The sequence below is a fragment of the Castor canadensis genome, chromosome 17 (assembly GCF_047511655.1).
Source record: "Castor canadensis chromosome 17, mCasCan1.hap1v2, whole genome shotgun sequence".
NCBI lineage: Eukaryota > Metazoa > Chordata > Mammalia > Rodentia > Castoridae > Castor > Castor canadensis.
The window spans coordinates 49,046,809-49,065,182 of NC_133402.1; the positions used below are offsets into that span (position 1 = coordinate 49,046,809).

Below are 18,374 nucleotides of genomic sequence, written 5' to 3' on the forward strand. Positions count from 1 at the left end.
AGTCCTAGACGTTCTAATCACTTTTTTTTTTTTTTGGTGGTACTGGAGTTTGAACTCAGGGCCTTGTGCTTGCTAGGCAGGCGCTGCGCAAATTGAGCCATGTCCCCAGCCCCTAATGGCAGTTCTCATGCTGTGAGCAGAAATGGTGGAGCAAAGCAGTTGAGATATAATCTTGCACGGTGAGTGAAAGTCGGAGAGCTGGAAGGCGAACCAGACTGTGGCAGGAAAGCCAAAGCCTGGCGTTTTCTGAAGGCTCGCCAGCTACCTAGCGACTTGCGCCAAGGGTAGGTAGAAATCTCCGGTCCGGCTCCCCTCGGATCAGATAGTTTCTGGGAAACCATGACACTTTATTCACTCCATGGACTCCTGGATGTCTTTTCAGTGGCTAGATCCCAGTATCAACAATGAAGAGAAGCCCATCACAAAAGTAAGGGTTAAAAAATATTTCGACTGGAGGAGTTGGTAGGTGAATGCGGGAAAAGATGCCTGGACCATCCGTTCATAAGCAGTATTCTGGCGAGATTGAGTCTGAACACCGGCTAGCAAGAAAGCAGCTCCAAAGAGTGTTCTTGCCAGTAGCGACCCAAGCGACCGCGGGCCGACCCCTACCGGAAGTGACGCAAGTGTACCGAGAACTTCCGGAGCTTCGGGGACGACTACGCCGGAGGAAGCAGCGCGGACCCGACCGGCGTCCTCCCGCTGCCTTCGTCGACGCTGAGCCCTAATCCGGCTCCTTTGGTCCGGCCTGACTTGGTCTGGCCCGCCAGGGCTCTGCGGCCGTGGGGCCGCGGCTCCCGGTAAGTGCGCGGGGTGAGTCGAGGCCTTGTTTACCCTGGCTGGCCGGTGGAGGGGGGGGGGCTTCCCGCGCGCCTCCCCGGCCCGCCCGGGACTCCGCCTTCGTCGCCGCCTGCGAGGCCTTGGCGCCCCGCGCCGCTGTTTTGTGTGTGTGTTGGGGGGGGGGGGCGGGAGGTGGCCAGAGAGCGTGAGCGCCCGTCGTCTCTCCCGCATGTCCCCCCTGGTTGCCTGCTCAGCTCACAGAGAGGTCGGAGGCCAACTCCTCTGACCGGCCGGCGCCGGTCCGCTCTCCCCGCCGGGCGCTCCGAGGAAACGCGTCTCTCCCGAAGCTCCGCACTCGAGTCATTTTTGGGAGCTCTTGAAGTGCCGCGCGCACGATTTTGTTAACGTCCGCCGTAGGAAGGTGCTTTCTAGCGCGTGGGGTCTGCGTCCGTGCGGAGGTCCCGGAGCCTGCGGTGCCCCCAAACAGACATTCGTTTCGCCTTGCCCGACGCTGCTGGGCTAGCCTCGAGAGAAGCAGAAGTGTTTTCGAATGTCTTCACCTTAGTTCAGATTGTTGCTCTGTCCCATAGAAGTTTATGTCACGATGAACATGTTGCAGATCTTTGCTGTTCAGGATGGTAGCCTTTAGCCACTTGTGGCCATTAAGTGCTTAACATGGAGACTAGACTAAAAATTTCTAGACAGAAAAATTTACCAAAATTCACTTAGTATTTAAGTTAAATAATTGTGTGTGACCAGTGGCTACTGTATTAGGACAGAGTGAAGGGTTTTAAAACTTGTTGATTCGTATCTTTGTGCCAAGTAGTTTTTTTAGGAAATGACCTGTCGTTAAATATCATGTTCACCAAATATCTGTGGTCTGTTTATATCAACTTTAAGATGTGAGATATTTTTAGTTTGGATCCTTTAATTATGTGTGATCATGCTTGGTGAGACAGTCCAGGGTGGGTGGCAGGTCTTCAGAATATGATTTTTGGCTCTGGTGAAAGGGTCTAGAGTTCGAGGCCAGCCTGGGCTGCGCCAGTTTGCGCAAGGTCAGCATTCCTTTTTTTCTTTTGGCGCTACCGTGGTTTGAACTCAGAGCTTTGCGCATGTTTGGCCTGAGCTCTACCACTTGAGCCACACCCCCAGCGCTTTTTCCTTTAGATGTTTTTTGGAATAGGGTCTCGCTTTTTTATTGCTGCCCAGGACTGGACCTTTTATGTTTCCTGTGTAAGCATACCCACCACGCCCACCTTTTTATTAGTAGAGATGGGATTCTTCCTAACTTTTTGCCCACTGACTAATTTTTTTACAGGTTTTCTGGGGTGGGGAGGAAGGATGACAACACAGTACTAGGTTTGAATTCAGGGCTAGCACTATCTAGGCAGGCTCTCTATCACTTGAGTCATATCTCCAACCCCTATGCTGACTTCGAAGCACTTTACTCCCATCTCAGTCTCCCAAGTGCAGAAACTCAGTTTTGCATTTCTGCTCAGACTGGCCTAAACTGCTGTCCTACTATCTATGCTGCCTGTGTGCCTGGGATTACAGGTGAGCTACATTATACCCACCTTGTATCTTTTTTTTTTTTTTTTTTTTTTTTTTTGAGAATAGGGTCTGATAACTTTACCTAGGCTGACCTTGAATTCTTAATCCTCCTGCCTCCACTTACCCAGTAGCTGAGATTTACAAGCATGGGCCACTCTGCCAGTTTAGGATCTTTTTTGTTTGGTTTGGTTTAATTTGGCAGTAGTGGGGTTTGAACACAGGGCCTCACACTTACTAGGCAGGCACTCCGCCACTTGAGTCACTTGCCAGTCCTGTTTTGTATTGAGTTTTTTGAGATAGGTCTCTGGAACTATTTGCCTCAAACTATGATCCTCCTATTCTCTGCCTCCTGAGTATTCAGGATTATAGGTGTGAGCTACCAGTGCAAGGCTACTCTTTCAAGTAGAATGTTGAGGTTTAACTTTGAATAGATTAAAAATTAAACTTTGGTCAGGCATGGTGAAACATGACTGTAATTCCAGCTACTCAGGAGGCTGAGAGATTGGGAAGCTCATGGTGAGAGGCCAGTTCTGTCAAGTTATCCATACCCCATTTCACCCAAGCTAGGTGTGGTGGTAAGTATCTGTCAGCCAAACTACCAGGGAAGTATAGGTGGGCTTTTGGTTGGAGGCCAGGCCCAATCTGGATTTAGGAGCTTCTGTGTCCTACCTCTTTTCAGGGGAGTGTTCTTTTCTCCCTTTCCATTTTTCCCTACTTTGCTCTGCTTTTAGTCAAGTAAACCTTGACTAAACTTAAAAAAAAAAAAAAAAAAATCTAAACCAGAACACCTAAGATGTACCTCTTTTTTGGGAAAGCCTGGATTTCTCCCACAGTCCCCCCTACACACACACACACACACACACACACACACACACACCCCTTGAATATTTAGTTGTTGAGAAGTACACACACACTCTTGAATATTTAGTTGTTAAGAAGCCCCTGGGCACTCTAAGCCCAGATTTTGAGGAGAAATCAAAGAATTTGGAAGGCACACTCTTTTGTTAGTGGGATTCCAGAGGGTCTTGCCATAGTTTTGTATCAGGCTCTCTGGAGATGGCTAGTTATGAATCCTCATAGACCATGGGAAGACTGATACTTGGTTCCTCTGGTTGCAGTTGTATGATCCTGGGAAAGCTACTTAAACCTTTATAAACATAGCTTCCTCATTTGTAACAAGGGGACAATGGCCATTCTTAGAAAAATTAAATGAGAATGAGTCTAACCTTAAATTGGTTCTTGTTAAATGAGACTTGTTATTGCTAGTGATACTTTTTTCTAAATGGGAGCAATATTCACAGATTCCATTTGTCCTATAAGTCGTATTTTATGTAAAAATAAAGATAAAAGAGGGCTGGAGTGTTGGTGCAAGTGGTAGGTTGCCTGCATAGCAACTGTAAGGCCCTGAGTTCAAACCTTAGTACTCCCTCAAAGATTTAAAAATACAAATAAAAAGGAAAAAAAGCTTTAAAAATCAATTATCCAGCTGGGCACCAGTGGTTTACACCTGTAATCCTAGAGGCAGAGATCTGGAGGATTTCTGTTCAAAGTCAGCCTCAGGCAAATAGTTTAAACTCTTATCTCAAAAAACCCAACACAAAGAAAGGACTGGTTGAGTGGATTAAGCCATGAGTGCCTGGCTAGCAAATGTGAGGCCTTGAGTTCAAACCCCAGTAGTACCAAAAAACAAAGTAAATAAATAAACTTGTAAAAGCAGTGTTCCCTTTTTTTTTTTTTCATTTATTTTAGGGTACCAGTTTTAAAAGCAAATATTTTCTCATTTCATTTTAGATGGAAATCATATGACAGGTGATTTGGGTGCCATCTGCTTGAAAGATCGTCATAGATTACAGGTATATTTAATTTAAAGATTATTAATTTTTCCTTTTAAAGAAAAAAAGTAATTAAGGTCAGTTGTGATTATGGTTATACCATAAAAAATTTGCTGTGCTATAATTTTTTTTAGTTGGAACATTTCTAGTTAACATGTCAACTTGAACTAACTGGTATTTTTATAATATAAAAAAGTGACTCTGTAGTCCTTCAGACTGGTTATATATTCAGTGTACATTTCCCCCGCCCACATTCATTCTTAGTCTTTGTTTTAAAATACGGCTTTTTGTTTGTTTTTGAGACAAGTTTCTTACTGTATACCTGTCTTTGAACTTGAGATCTTCCTGCTTTAGCCTCATTTGTGTTTGCTAAGCAGGCTCTCTACTGCTTGAGCCACACCTCCAGTCCATTTTTACAAGGGTTAATTTTAGAGGTTGGGGGTCTCATGAACTATTTGCTCAGGTTGACCTTGAACTGAGATCTTGATCTCAACATCCCAAAGTAGCTAGAATTACAGGTGTGAGCCATCGGCATCTGCTTTTTTTTTTTTTTTTTTTTTTTAAGAGATTATATACCTCAAATAAACTTTACATTTACTAGTGTATGTAGTCCTGATTTGTTTATGTGACTAGTGAGTCCAAATGTTTTTGGATTTTAAGGCCCTCTTTTTAGATTTTTTTTTTTTAACCTCAGCTCTTCTTTCCTCCATTTTTTGATTTAAATCACTAATTGATATTGTTTCTTGCAAATCATTATTTGAAACAATATTTATGGAGAAAAGTTAATGGGTTTTTGCCAAAATCTTCTTGAGATGAGATTAAGATTTGTGATTTTTGCTTTCTCAACTAGTGTTCTTTTTCATTATATGTAATTGAGTAACATTTTGCTCTGTGAAGATTTTTCAGTGTTTAGTTATATTTGAATTCTTGTTCTTCATTCACAATAGATTATGGCTTTTCCTACCCTTAATCCAGCTAAGGCAGAATATCTGCAGTTTTCCTTGATTGTGGGATCAGTTTCTTTGCCTCTTAAGTATTTCTTTTAAAGGTGCAGCAAAACTTTTTTTGCGGGGGGCGGGGTGGGGGGGAGGTTGGTAACTGGGGTTTAAACTCAGGGCCTACACTCTGAGCCACTCCACCAGTCCTTTTTGTGAATGATTTTTCTAGATAGGGTCTCCAGCTATTTGCCTGGGCTGGTCTTAAACTTCAATCTTCCTGATCTCTGCCTCCTGAGTAGCTAGGATTACAGGTGTGAACTACTGGCCACTGCTAGCAGAACTCTTTAAGACTAAAAAATTAGTCAACTTTGCAAGCTGGAGGAAAATGTTGAAGAGCTATGTAACTTTTATTTTTCTTTTCTAACTACCTATTTTACTTCTTCTTTTTTTCTTTGAGACAGTTTTAATACATGGCCCAGGGTGGCCTCAAACTCTGTGTAGTGTATGCTGGCCTTGAATGCAATCTTCCTGCCTCAAGTACAAGCATGTGCTACCTCCTACCCCTCTGCCTGGCTTTGTACCTATTTTGCAGACATCTGAGAGGGAGGTCTATGCAACAATAGTTTTCTTTCCTTATATTTTATAATGGCAAAGAACTGTGTTCCTAATCATACTGTCTGGTAATTAGTCACCGGGCATGATCAGCAAAACTTTAAACTTTGGTAGCTAAACCTTACGTTTCTTGCCCTGTGTACAGCCAGCTGCAAGGATGTTTTTCTCCCTTAAGGACTCTTGAAAGAAGGACAAGTCTATTGGAATTTGACTCCCTTTCATAGGCAGACACCTTTGCCCTTTCATGCCAGGCTTTTCATGTGAATTTACCATCATCAGTTCCTTTTTTTTGCCTCTTCAGGGAAGGGTTTCCTTTTTGATAAGCCTGGGCCAAGGGGATAATGGTGAGATTCTCCATATGAGACAAGAGTTGGAATAGGTAATAGTGGGACTAGAGGGAGCGCTATGCCATTTTGATTCTTGAATGGTTTCTATTAATGCTTCTCAAGGGGAAAAATTAACACTTTTTTCTTTCCTCCCTTAGAAGAAAAAAAATACTAATGTATTTGAGAAAGCGATAAAGTTTAGGGGGAGGGGGAAAAAGCAGCTGCTTTCCTGATCTCCAACTTGGCTGGATGCTAAGATGTCCGTGGACATGAATAGCCAGGGGTCTGACAGCAATGAAGAGGACTATGACCCAAATTGTGAGGAGGAGGAAGAAGAGGAAGAAGACGAGGACCCTGGGGACATAGAGGACTATTATGTGGGAGTAGCCAGCGATGTGGAGCAGCAGGGGGCTGATGCCTTTGATCCGGAGGAGTACCAGTTCACTTGCTTGACCTATAAGGAGTCCGAGGGTGCCCTCAATGAGCACATGACCAGCTTAGCCTCTGTCCTAAAGGTGAGTAGTGTGGTCTATTGCAAGGGAAATCTCCCCAGTTAAATCTAAGGATGAGCTGTTGTTAACTAACGTCTCTTCTAGACTGATTGAATGGCCTTGTAGTTTGAAACCAAACTTAAGCAAATGTTGCATCATTTGGATATTTTGTCAGATTTACTTGTTTTATAATATGTACATGGATATTTTGTCAGATTTACTTGTTTTATAATATGTACATGTCTGAGATCCTCAGATTCCCCAGTTACTAAGAATTACAAAGGAGGGGTGGAGTAGATTCAAGACAGACAGATCAAAAATGGATAGAATCAGAATTGTACAGCTTTGCACTTGTTTCAGAAAGTGAGTTGTATGAATCTTCATAAAGCAGATAAGATGCATCAGAATCACTATCTCCTATGCAACCCTGTTGGATAAATGTCTTTAGAGTACCTATATCTCTCTGGTTTACTCTAAACAACAGTGCCTTTGAGTTAATGAATGTATTGGTTTCATATACTGATTACTGTCTAAAGTTGAAAGAGATTTTAGCAATAACTTAAATTTTCATAGCTTTTATTTCATTGATTTGGCAGGTATTGGTATGGAAATTTTAAAAAGTGAACACAGTTACTCCACTGAAGATCTTGCTTTCTTAACACTTAAACTAGTATACCTTTGGAAGTCTTGCTCTTCAGATAGTTTCCCAGTGTGTTTCCTCCCTTTTTTTGTGGTATTGGAGTTTGAACTCAGGGTCTACACCTTGAGCCACTCTGCCAGCCCTTTTTTGTGATCGGTTTTTTCAAGATAGGGTCTTTCAGACTATTTGTCTGGCTGGCTTCGAACTGTTGATTCTCCTGATCTCTGCCCCGAGTAGCTTGGATTATAGGCATGAGCCACTGGCACCCAGCTGTGTGTTTCCTTCTCTAAAGTTGGCCATAATGTAAAAGTGCAAACATTTATCTTTACTGCTTTTGCTGCTCTTCCTTTATGAACTTTTACATGGATTTTGTTTGGTCAAATTGAAGGTCAGAAGGGCACACTGGGATGATTTCAACCACATTTCTTGTTAATATTTAAATGGAAATAGATTCGGTCTGCCGTGTATGATTTCTGTAAAAGTTGCTTTTTGTGCTAGTTTAGGAATTTTTTTCCCCTCAAGATGGTCAAAAAAGGCAGAATACCTTTTTTATTTAAATACTCAGGATTTAGATACTCAGGGCTCTACTAGCAACCGGCTGATCAAAACCAAAGCTTGCTTTTGTTTGTGTGTGTGTGTGTGTGTGTGTGTGTGTGTGTGTGTGTAACTCACTTTTAGAAGTGATTGTAATATGTCCTCTCTTCTGCTCAGCAGAAAACGCTGAAGAATAGGAACCTATGGATCCTGTGGATTTGGAATTTCTGTCCCATGACTATAGGAAAACTGCTGGAGGGCATTTCCCTGGTAGAAAGGCATCAGGTCTCTTCCTTTCTTACCAAATGTACCTCTCTCTTGTGATCAGCTAGTTTCTTTTGCTTTAGCCGTGTGTATGTGTGTATAACACACACATTCCCCCCCGCCCCGGTACTGGGTCTTAAATTCAGGGCCTACACCTTGAGTCACTCCACCAGCTGTCTTTTGTGGTCTATTTTTTTTTTGAGATAGGGTCTTGAGAAGTTTGAAATTGAGAAATTGAAATTGAGAAATTGAGAAATTTGCCCAGATTGGCTTAGAACCACAATCCTTCTTATCTCTGCCTCCTGAATAGTTGGGATTCTAGGCGTGAGCCAGACCAGCTTTGCTTTACCCATATTGTCAGGTTATACATGATGTTGTGTTTTCTGAATTTTTTTTTTTTTTTTTGGGCGGTACTGGAGTTTTGAACTTAGGGTCTGATGCTTGCTAGGCAGGTGCTCTACCACTTGAGCCACTCCACCAGCCCTGTTTTGTGTTGGGTTTTTTTGAGATGAGTTCTCCCAAACTCTTTGCTAGGGCTGGCTTCAAACTGTCAAACCTCAATCCTTCTGATCTCTGCCTCCATAGTAGCTGGGATTATAGGTGTGAGACACCAGTCCCTTGTATAATGTTGGTTTTTAAATTTAAAAAGGAGTTATCATATCTGTGGATATGCAGTGGACAGTGTCATTTGACCAAGGTCATTAGAATGCTTTTATTTATGCATAGGAATTCTAAGTTTGTCAAACTCTATTGTGCCAACTTCTCTGCCCTGCTTGAGACAAGTGAGAGACACAAGTATATGTCCTTGCTGCTACTTTTTTTTTTTTTTTTTTTGTTAAGATTATGGTAAAATAGGCATAATATAAAATTTACTGTTTCACTGTTTGGCTGACATAGGTTCAGAGCCCTGGAGAGCCTTTCCTTCATCTCCTCACCTTTTTGTGCCATCAGGGTGTCTTTAGAGTCTAAGTTTGTGCTTTCTCTGCGTGAATCTCCTTGAGAGTCCCTAGGACAGAGTAGTTGGGCCCTCCTTTGGTCTGAATAAAAAAAAAAAAAAGAAGTTAAAACTGGGCATGGTGTTGCTTGACTGTAATCCCAGTACTGTGGATGATGAGGAATGAGGATAGAGAGTTTATGGCCAGCCTGAGCTGTATCGCAAGACCCTATCTCAAAAACTGCAGGCTGGGGATGTACATTCGTTGTTAGAGCATTTACCTCGCAGGTATGTGGCCCTGGGTTCAGTCTCTAGTACCAGACAAAATAAAAAATTAATAAGAAGGGAAGGTGCCTGCAAAATCAGATGAAGAGCTGAGAATAAAAATTCCTGCCTGTTACTGGAGGAAAACTACAGATATTCAAATAGTGATAAAACAGTTATCCTACACAAATGGAATAGTCATGAGTGATGAGATGAATGGCAAACAATGTATTATATTTTAGGAGCAGAAGGAGAAAAATCCCAAACATAGGTATTTTTAGTGATCACGTATAAATTTTTAAAGAAAAAGTTACCTTTTTATACATGATATTCTTTTTGGGTTTTTTTTTTTTTTTTTGTGGTTCTGTGGTTTGAACTCAGCCTCAAGCTTGCTAGGCAGGCACTTTACCACTTGAATCATTCCACCAACCCTACACATTATGTTTTTATATGAAACTTATACAAAGGATTTTTTTGTTGTTGTTGTTACAGATGAAAGAAGTCCTTTCTTGTAATTAGAGGCATTTTTGCTACAAAATGTGAACTAGTTAGCCAATAGGAATTTTGTCAGTTACTTAGTGAATTCTGTTAATGCTGTTCCATGAAACTGCATTTTTTTCTTGAACAGTCTCAGTCTTGGTAGAGCCCTAAGCAGAAGCAAGATCATGACTGACTTAAATTGGTCATGATGAATGATGGACCAGAAGTGTCTTTCCTTCTGCATTCTTTCTGTGATGTGGTCAGGAGACCTACCCAGTTGTTGCAAGAGGAAGAAGAAATAGGCCACTTTGGACTAGATCTAGTACAGAAGCTACAATGAGCTGTATGATGAGGCAGGAAGACCTTGAAGGTGAAGATTAAAAGGCAGTGCAGTTACAGAACCTCATGGGGCAGTGAGCATGGAGGTGAGAAGGCTGTCTTCTGGGCGGGAGTGAGAGTCTTAAGTTATACAGATAAAAGGGAATAAAATATAGAGAATAATGAATACAGTCCAACGTGTCTTTACTGTTGGAGGAAAATAATACATTTTTTAAACTTCTTTTAACACTTCAGTAGCATAGTGAACTATATTGCTCACTTCTCAAGCCTAGTTGATTGGAAAAATAAGCCAATTATGAGTATTTTTATTACAATTCTTTGTGCTTTATGAATTTCTGAGTCAACTGTATAGTCAAGCTAGGAAAATGTTTCCTAAAATACTCCATTCTACCACCCTCTTTCTTGAATATATTAAAAAAAAAAAAAATCTGGTGTTTGCTCTTCCCCAAAAGGGTAGAAAATACTTTAAGGTTCTTCTGTGGATCATGTTTCCCCTTCGTGGATGAATCATAATGAGTTTTCAGGGCTTCTTACTCCACATGCAGAAGTCTTTAGACTTTTGTGTTCAAAACAACCTGATTTTTATGCCCTTGTCATTTGTAACATGATCAATTGGTGTTCTTAACACAAAATACTTTGTATTTAGCTTTTTTCTTAAGTGGTATCAAATACATATATACTATCTGGTGAAAACCTTAATTTTAATTACTAATTGACTTTCTTTTCTTCTGGTATTGCTGAAGTTTAAGATTTTTCTTTATTATTTACATATTCATTAACCAAGTAATTTTTTTTCTTTTTCTTTTTTTATTATTGTTTTGCTATTCATGGGAAAGTATTTTCAAGCTGAGCCTAGTAACACTGAGTGTTTCTGTGCTGAGCAAACACAGATTTCTATTTTTGTGACCTGATGTCAGATTTCTTTGCAAGCCTGTATCTAAGCAGAATCTAGATTAAATTCCTATGTTTCAAATAGTTGGCTGTTAATGAATGTGTTGACATATTTCACAGTGTTTTAAGCTGGAAGTCTGGTATGTGTTTTACTGATATGTAAATTTATTTTTAAAGGAGAGATGAGGAATGTCTAGAGTAACATTGAGATTTGCCTTAAATACAAAGTTGTCCTGTCATGCCAACCTAGAAAGGTTATTATCATCTCTGTGTACCTGGCACATGCATATCATGCTTACCACCTTCCAGAAAAGAAGCTCTTCATCAGATTCCAGACCAGCTTTCATTATACTATTCTTGTGCTTTCAAACTATCTCAGGAATGATGTAGACTGCATGCCATCAATTTGTTTATATTTAATTTTTATTTTTAAGGTATAAACTACAGTATTAAAGAATATCATTCATCATTCCATTAACCTAAAATAAATGTTTTCTTCCCCACTTATTATCCCTCAAGTCTTGTCCATAGTCATAAGTGTTACCGTGCTGCAATTCATTTATTTATTCAGCTAGTATTTATTGAGTTAAATAAACATTATGCTGGGCACTAGGAAAATAGCTCTGAACAAAGCAAGACAGAAATCCCTGCCCTGATGAATATTGCATTCTAAAAATCACTGTATACATATATTTATGTATTTGGCATTTTTTTGATGTATATTTCGAACGGTTTCCTTTTTTTTTTTTTTTTTAATTATCAATTACTTTAAATGACTGTATAACATACCATCTTGTTGAACCATGATTTGCTTCAGCTTGCCCCACTGGGCCTTTAGGTGAGTACTTACATGTTGAAGTTGTTTAGGATTGGTTGTGTTGCTTTGAGCATCTTAATGGACGTAGCTTTCTGTCTGTTGGACTTTATCCAGACCTTGGACAAGTGGGCACAGGATTGGGTTCTAGTCCCTTTTCTGTCTTTAAATATAATGTGACTTCAAGCAAATCCCTCAAAATCTCTTAAGCTTCAGTTTCCAGCTATAAAATAATGATAGTACCTCCTTCATAGAATTAAAATTGGTAATTATGTGTATAAAGTACCTGGCACATGAGTATTGTAGCAAACATTGTTTACTAGAGTGGGGCAAGAGTGGAGCAATGGAAATAATTGTTTTCATGTTTGCCTTGGCTCCTTAAAAATGCATTCTCAGTATTCTGCGTCTTGGGTTGTAAGGTAGGAGTCACACTGAGGAAGGGTGTGGGCAACATTGCAGAATTGTGTCTCAGACTATGCATATGGTATTGGCTTATGTACTTTGGATTCTTTTCCATTGGTTAAGATCTTCTAATACCTTTTTCCTGGGGCCCACTGATAAGTAAAAACACAAAATGAATTTTGAATAGGGAGTCAGAAAAGGATACAGGGAAATACAACCATTCTGTTGTCCCTGCATTTCTGGTTGACTGCAATATTTAGTCTTGTGCCTGTGTTGACAGCACTACTTGATGAAGGACTTAGTAATTTATTCTGGAGTCCATGTTATTGAAATACCACCTTAATTTTCTTTTAAATTCTGTTCCCAATTTAATACTCCTATTTTTACTTTGTCTTTGATTCTACTGCTTCAGCAAACACTTGAGAGATTAGAGTTGTCTGACCAAAAGAAGGAGAGACTAGGAAAGATTTGAAAAAGGTACAGGTTGAAAATGCAGGGAGTTTCTCGTCTTGCTTCCCCTGGAATGTGTCTTCCTATGGCTTTATTACATAAACTTGAATGAACTATCAGAACATGAAGCTTAGGTTGCTTGAACTATCACAAATCTTTATAATCACAAATGGTTTCACAGTGATAACCCCAAGTTACCCACCTTAAATAGAGAAGTACAGGCAGGATAAATGACTGGTTTGTTTGAAAACTTTAGCAGGACAACAGAGTTGTTTTTATACTTGTGAACAAAATGCGGTCTTTATTTAGAAATGATCTTTTTGACTGGTCACTTGTACCTACTTTCATTTCTTTTATCCCTTATTTTGATAAGGCCTTTACCAGTCTGTTCACTGCTCTTACCATCATTTCCCAGAGTTTGTAGATAGTCTTGCTTTCTTTTATAAGAAATAATCCAGTCCTATCAAGCTTTGCTTCTTGATTTTTCTGTCTTAATTGTTGCTACCAGCATCCACCAAGCTAGAAACTGAAGATTTACACTTGATTTTCTTTTCTCATGACTCTCCCTGATTCCCAGAGCCTATCACTCTCACCTCTGCACCACTTTAGGTATGTTTCTTGGTAAGGTGTATTTCTTGATATGCTTCATAAGGATTACTAATTTGTAATTCATAAACCAGGGTATGAACTCTTTGAGATGGAGTTCCATAGTTGTACTTTGTATATAAGCACCTACCAAAATTGCTTGGTTAAACCATATACTGGTGGCTCACACCTGTAATCCTACCTACTTGGGAGGCTTAGATCAGGAGCATTACAGTCCCAGGTCAGCCTGGGCAAAAAGTTTGCAAGGCTCCATCTCTGCTGGGTGTGGTGGCAGGTGAGTAAGTCTAAAATATGAGGATCACGTTCGAGGCTGGCCTAGGCAAAAAATGATTCCCTCTCTTCAAAATAACCAGAGGAAAAAGGACTGGAGGCAAGATTCAAGTCGTAGAACACCTGCCTAGAAGTGAGAAAGCTGAGTTCAAACCCCAGTACCATGCCAAAAAAAAAAAAAAAAAAAAAAGCAGAAATATAATGGCTGAGTCAAAGCTGGCAGGAGTGGCTCATGCAATAAGAGTGCCTGCCTAGCAAGTTTAAGGCCCTGAGTTCAAACTTCAGTGCTGCCAAAAAAAAGACAAGAAAATAAACAAACATCAAACCCCAGTACCATCAAAAAAAAAAGGTGGGGGAAGCCTGGTCATACTATGATCTAGCAAGTGTTGCAAGCATTGAAAACTTAATCCTAAAGCTCTACTTCTGTATGCTTTCATTTGTAAACAAAACATTTGTCAAAGGGCTTTTTTATTGAAGCCAGCTGATCTCTCAGTTGAGGTGGTATAATAGATGTATGGTTCCTAACTTGTGGTGCTTTTCAGAATTTGTTTTGGTAATTCTGACACAGAAACCTGCACTTACACCGTTGTAATGAAACAATCTTCAGGGGTGAGACTAAGGCTTTTTGTAGTATATTAATGTAAAAGTATTTAAAAATGGTGAAATGATTCAGGTCACTGAAGTGGGGAGTGAGGAGTGCTTGCTTTGTGCTCAAAAGAATGTATCCAGCATTTGGAATGTACTAATATCATAACCAGAATGGGAGAAGTCTATAAACTGCACAGCTATGCTCACAAGTTGGAAAGACTTCCTGTAAGATTTTTGATGTCTAAATGTAACTTCATATTTCATTGGTTATCAAAATAAAGTTGAGTTCTTATGCCCTGAGATGCTGGAGAGATGACAAATTGTATCTGCAGTCATAACTACCATGAGAGTGTTTAAAAAGTTTGTATTTTATGATACTGTAGTAGGATATGCCAAATCTTTTCTTGCAAACTTATTAACACTGGCTTTTGCTTCGAGATGATTGGCTGCACTCACATAACTCCATCCCCTCTGTTTTGGTAGTATTCAAATGTCTGTAGCAGTTTTATTTCCAATAGCCCAAAACTGGAAACAACCTATATATCCATGAACAGATGAATGAACATACAAGTACAGGTCGAGCATCCCTAATTCCGAGATCTGAAAACTGAACCTTTTTGAGTGCTGTGATGCTTAGCTGGCAAAGTCTATGCAAATATTATGAAACCCCCGAAACTCTGAAATCTGAAACACTTCTGGACCCAAGCAATTTTGTTTGTTTTTGTGGCGCTGGGAGTAGAACCCAGGGCCACCCTATACGTGATAGGCAAGCTCTGTACCCTGAGCTACATCTCAGTAGCTACACCCCAGTCCCAAGCATTTTGTTTTCACTCTGTCTTTGTCTCAGTCTCACTTTGGTGGTGCTGGGGTTTGAACTCAGGGTTTCCTGCTTTGCTAGGCAGGTACTTACCACTTGAGCCACAGTTCCAGCTCCAGTATTTTGAATGAGGGATACTCAACCACAGTGGCATACTCTTAGAACAACATACTTCTCAAACAAAAAGAAGCTGGGCACCAGTTTCTCACATCTGTAATCCTAGCAACTCAGGCAGAGATCAAGAGGATTGTGGTTTGAAGCCAGCCTGGGCAAATAGTTCACAGGACCCTATCTTGAAAAAACCCATCACAGAAAAGGGCTGGTGGAGTGGCTCAAGGTGTAGGCCCTGAGTTCAAGCTCCAGTATTGGAAAAAAAGAAAGAAAGAAAAAAAAAAAAAAAAAAGCCAGGCATGGTGGCACACATCTATAATTCTAAGGAGGCTGAGGCAGGAGAATTGTGAGTTCGAGGGCAGCCTGGTCTACATAGTGAGCCCTTGTCTTGGGGGGGGGGAAGCAGCACACTTCTCAGTAATATAAAAAGAATGCGTTGCACAAACAAACAGCACTGTTAAACTTCAAAATAAGTGAGCCACATAAGGGAACCTAGGGAGGAAAAAGAGTAAAATACTCTTTACTCATTTTTTTAAAATGATACAACGTTCTCAAAAATGCAAACTAATCTATTTCAAAGGAAAACAAATCAACAATTGTCTGTAGGATGGGGGAGAGCAAGGAGAGAATTATTAAGGGGGGTGAGGTAAATATGGGAGTGTCCCTCCGTTTTAAGTACTATGAAAATGAAAGTGAAGACACATGAATGTTATAAATTCATATGAACAACAGAACAAGTTCAGGGGGTGTCATATGGGGACATGATTGTAAATGGGAGTCAGTTTATCCCTCATACTTTTGAAGAGGCTGTGGACTCTGAAGATATTATTTGTACTGCAAATGGAGGGGTTCATTAAAGGTCAGTATGTTGAACAGTCAACCCTGCCCTCATTTGGTCTCTAGGCAAAAAAAACCTCCCCCAAAATTGCTTAATTTTTAAGAAATGGAAAAAATAAATGGGAGAACTAAGGCCCTTAGAGTGTGAGGGACCCTTGAGTTTAATAACTACTTCTGATAGATGACCCTAAATGGAAGTCTGTTACTTGACAGGTTCTATCCAAGAACTCAGAGCTTAGGGTTCATTTTCCTGATCACATCTTCTTTTAAGAACAATAAAATGATTTTCATGTAACATAAAGCTAACTACTTAAAGTGTGCAAATCAGCAAATACACCCTGAGTTCAAACCCCATTACTACATCCCTCTCCCAAAAAGTGTGCAATTCAAGAGCACATTTTGAGTATGCACAGCCCTTGGTTCAATCCCCAGCACCAAAAATAAAGTGTACAATTCACTGGCATTTAGTACCTTCCAAATGTTGTGCAGCCATCATCTCTATCTAGTTTCAAAGTGTTTTCATTATCCCCAAAAGAAACTGGTACTCATTAGGCAGCTATTCTCACTCCCGTCAGCCACTAATCTTTTTTTTTGTGGATTTACCTATTCTATATATATCATAAATAGAGTCATGCAATTTGGGTCATTTTGTGTCTGGCTACTTTCACTTAGCATAGTTATTTTCAAGGTTCATCCAAGTACAGAAGTATCAGTACTTCAGTCCTTTTAATGGTGATTGTTTCTCAATTGAATGGCTAACCAAGAATCACCAGACATGGAGGAAAACAAGTAAAATGAGCAAGACAGAGAAAAATTAACTTTACCTAAAACAGGCCAGTAGATAATTTTGCTTTTGTTGTCATTTTGAAACAGGGTCTCAATATGTAGCCCTGGCTGGCCTGAGCTCAAAAACCCTCCTTCTGCCTCCCAGGTGCAGAAGCCAAGTGCCCACACCTGGCAGTTTTGCTTCTTTCTAAACATGGACTACAGTAGACCCTTGGCATATGCAGGCTAATGTTCCAAGGAGGCTGCTGTTGAGAAAAACTGCAAATGCTTGATTTATTTTTCTCAATGCTGCCCAACGTCCACTAAAGACATGCCGCCTTTCAGCAAATACAAACTTTTCACCTTAGTACTTAAGTTAAGCACATTCACATGCCCCTTGTTGGCTTGGGAAGATTGCCTAACTTTTACCTTGCTTTTGGGGCACTATTTGTTTTTGAGGAGGCATATTTCCACAAAATTAAGGGTAGGGAAATACTCAGTAGATGACACAGTTTAAACATAACTGAGAATAACATGGGACAGACTGAGCTTTTCTGCATCAACTGAACTGTAGTGTGTATGGGAATTAAAGATATTTGTTTTTGTAATGTCTTTTGATTTTTTTGAATATTTATTTTTGACTGCATTTTGTTAAAACCGTATGAAATCTATCCACAGTGGGATTATTGTATTTAGTATTCTGCAGGATATTTAAGAAGATGTGACATTCATAAAATGATCAGAGAATCCATCAGGAAAAATAGATTTGCTGAATTAAAAAATATTCCACAGAAGATGAAAGTATGAAAATCAATAAAATCTCAATAAAAGCCATAATATAGGCAAAAATATGCAGAGTTCTGGTTTGGTAGTATACATCTATTCCTGGCACTCAGGAAGCTGAGGCAGAAAGATAAAAGAGTCCAAGGCTACCTTGGACTACATGATGAGACCCTATCTCAAAAAACAAAAACAAAAAAAATACTTTAAAAAAGATCAATTAAGGAGATATAGTAGCCACTAGAATTTCTGGGAAATGAAAACAAAAAAATAATTGAAGGAAAATATTGATAAAGACATTTTCTGGGATTTAAAGAGAGGAACAACCTGTAATCTTCATATTGTCAGGGTCTACCCATTACCCAGAAGGATAAATAAAGGCCCACTGATAGACTTGTCAGTGAAACTTCAGAAGAACAAGAGAAACACTGAAAGTTTGCATACAGATTTGCAAGTCTTCAAGAATTGGAACTCAGACATCTTATCAACAACAGTGATAACCAAAAGACTGAAGAGCAGTAATCTTCACAGTCCCGAGAAAAAAAGATTTGAACCCAGCATTTTGTCATTATAAATAAACTTGTTTTCAGACATATATAGGGATTCCCAAAATTTATTTCCCTTGTACCTTTTTTGAAGTACTTTAAGATAAAAACCAAAAAAGGAAGATAATAATATAAGATACGGTTTAACCAGCAGTTCAATGAAAAAGCTCATGAATACCAGCTATAAAACAGGTTGGAAATCAGCCCAAATTTGAGCAGAATTTTAGTAAAAAGTTTCTTCAAAGATAGAAATTGAGTGTATTCCAAGCCACTGCAAAACCTGGCAGACAGTTCGAATGTGGTGAAGAAACCATGGAATTCTTTCTAAGGAAAAAGGAAGTGATTAGAATTTTCATGTAAAACTGTCTGGTGTGGTGGTTCATGTCTGTAATCCCAGTTACAGCTAATAGGAGATGAAGGCAGGAGGATTAAGGGTTTGAGGCCATGCTAAGGAAAAGTAGCTGAGTGACTTTGTCTCAAAAAAAAAAAAGTAAAGTAGAAAAACCACACATAAAT

The 18,374-nt window shown here is 39.8% G+C and overlaps 1 protein-coding gene across 13 annotated transcripts in view; it reads left to right on the forward strand.

The window, feature by feature from the left end:
• The first annotated feature begins 621 nt into the window (after positions 1-621).
• Positions 622-18,374, forward strand: part of Arih2 (ariadne RBR E3 ubiquitin protein ligase 2) — a 48,584-nt gene continuing 30,831 nt past the window's right edge. For 4 of the 13 annotated variants that reach the window (XM_074059426.1, XM_074059432.1, XM_074059434.1 and 1 more), the window contains exons 1-3: positions 622-797; positions 4,120-4,181; positions 6,195-6,551. In XM_074059426.1, the coding sequence (XP_073915527.1) occupies positions 6,294-6,551 (258 nt within the window). In that variant the 5' untranslated portion in view covers positions 622-797; positions 4,120-4,181; positions 6,195-6,293. The other 9 variants (XM_074059435.1, XM_074059436.1, XM_020172303.2 and 6 more) reach the window with 7 other exon arrangements.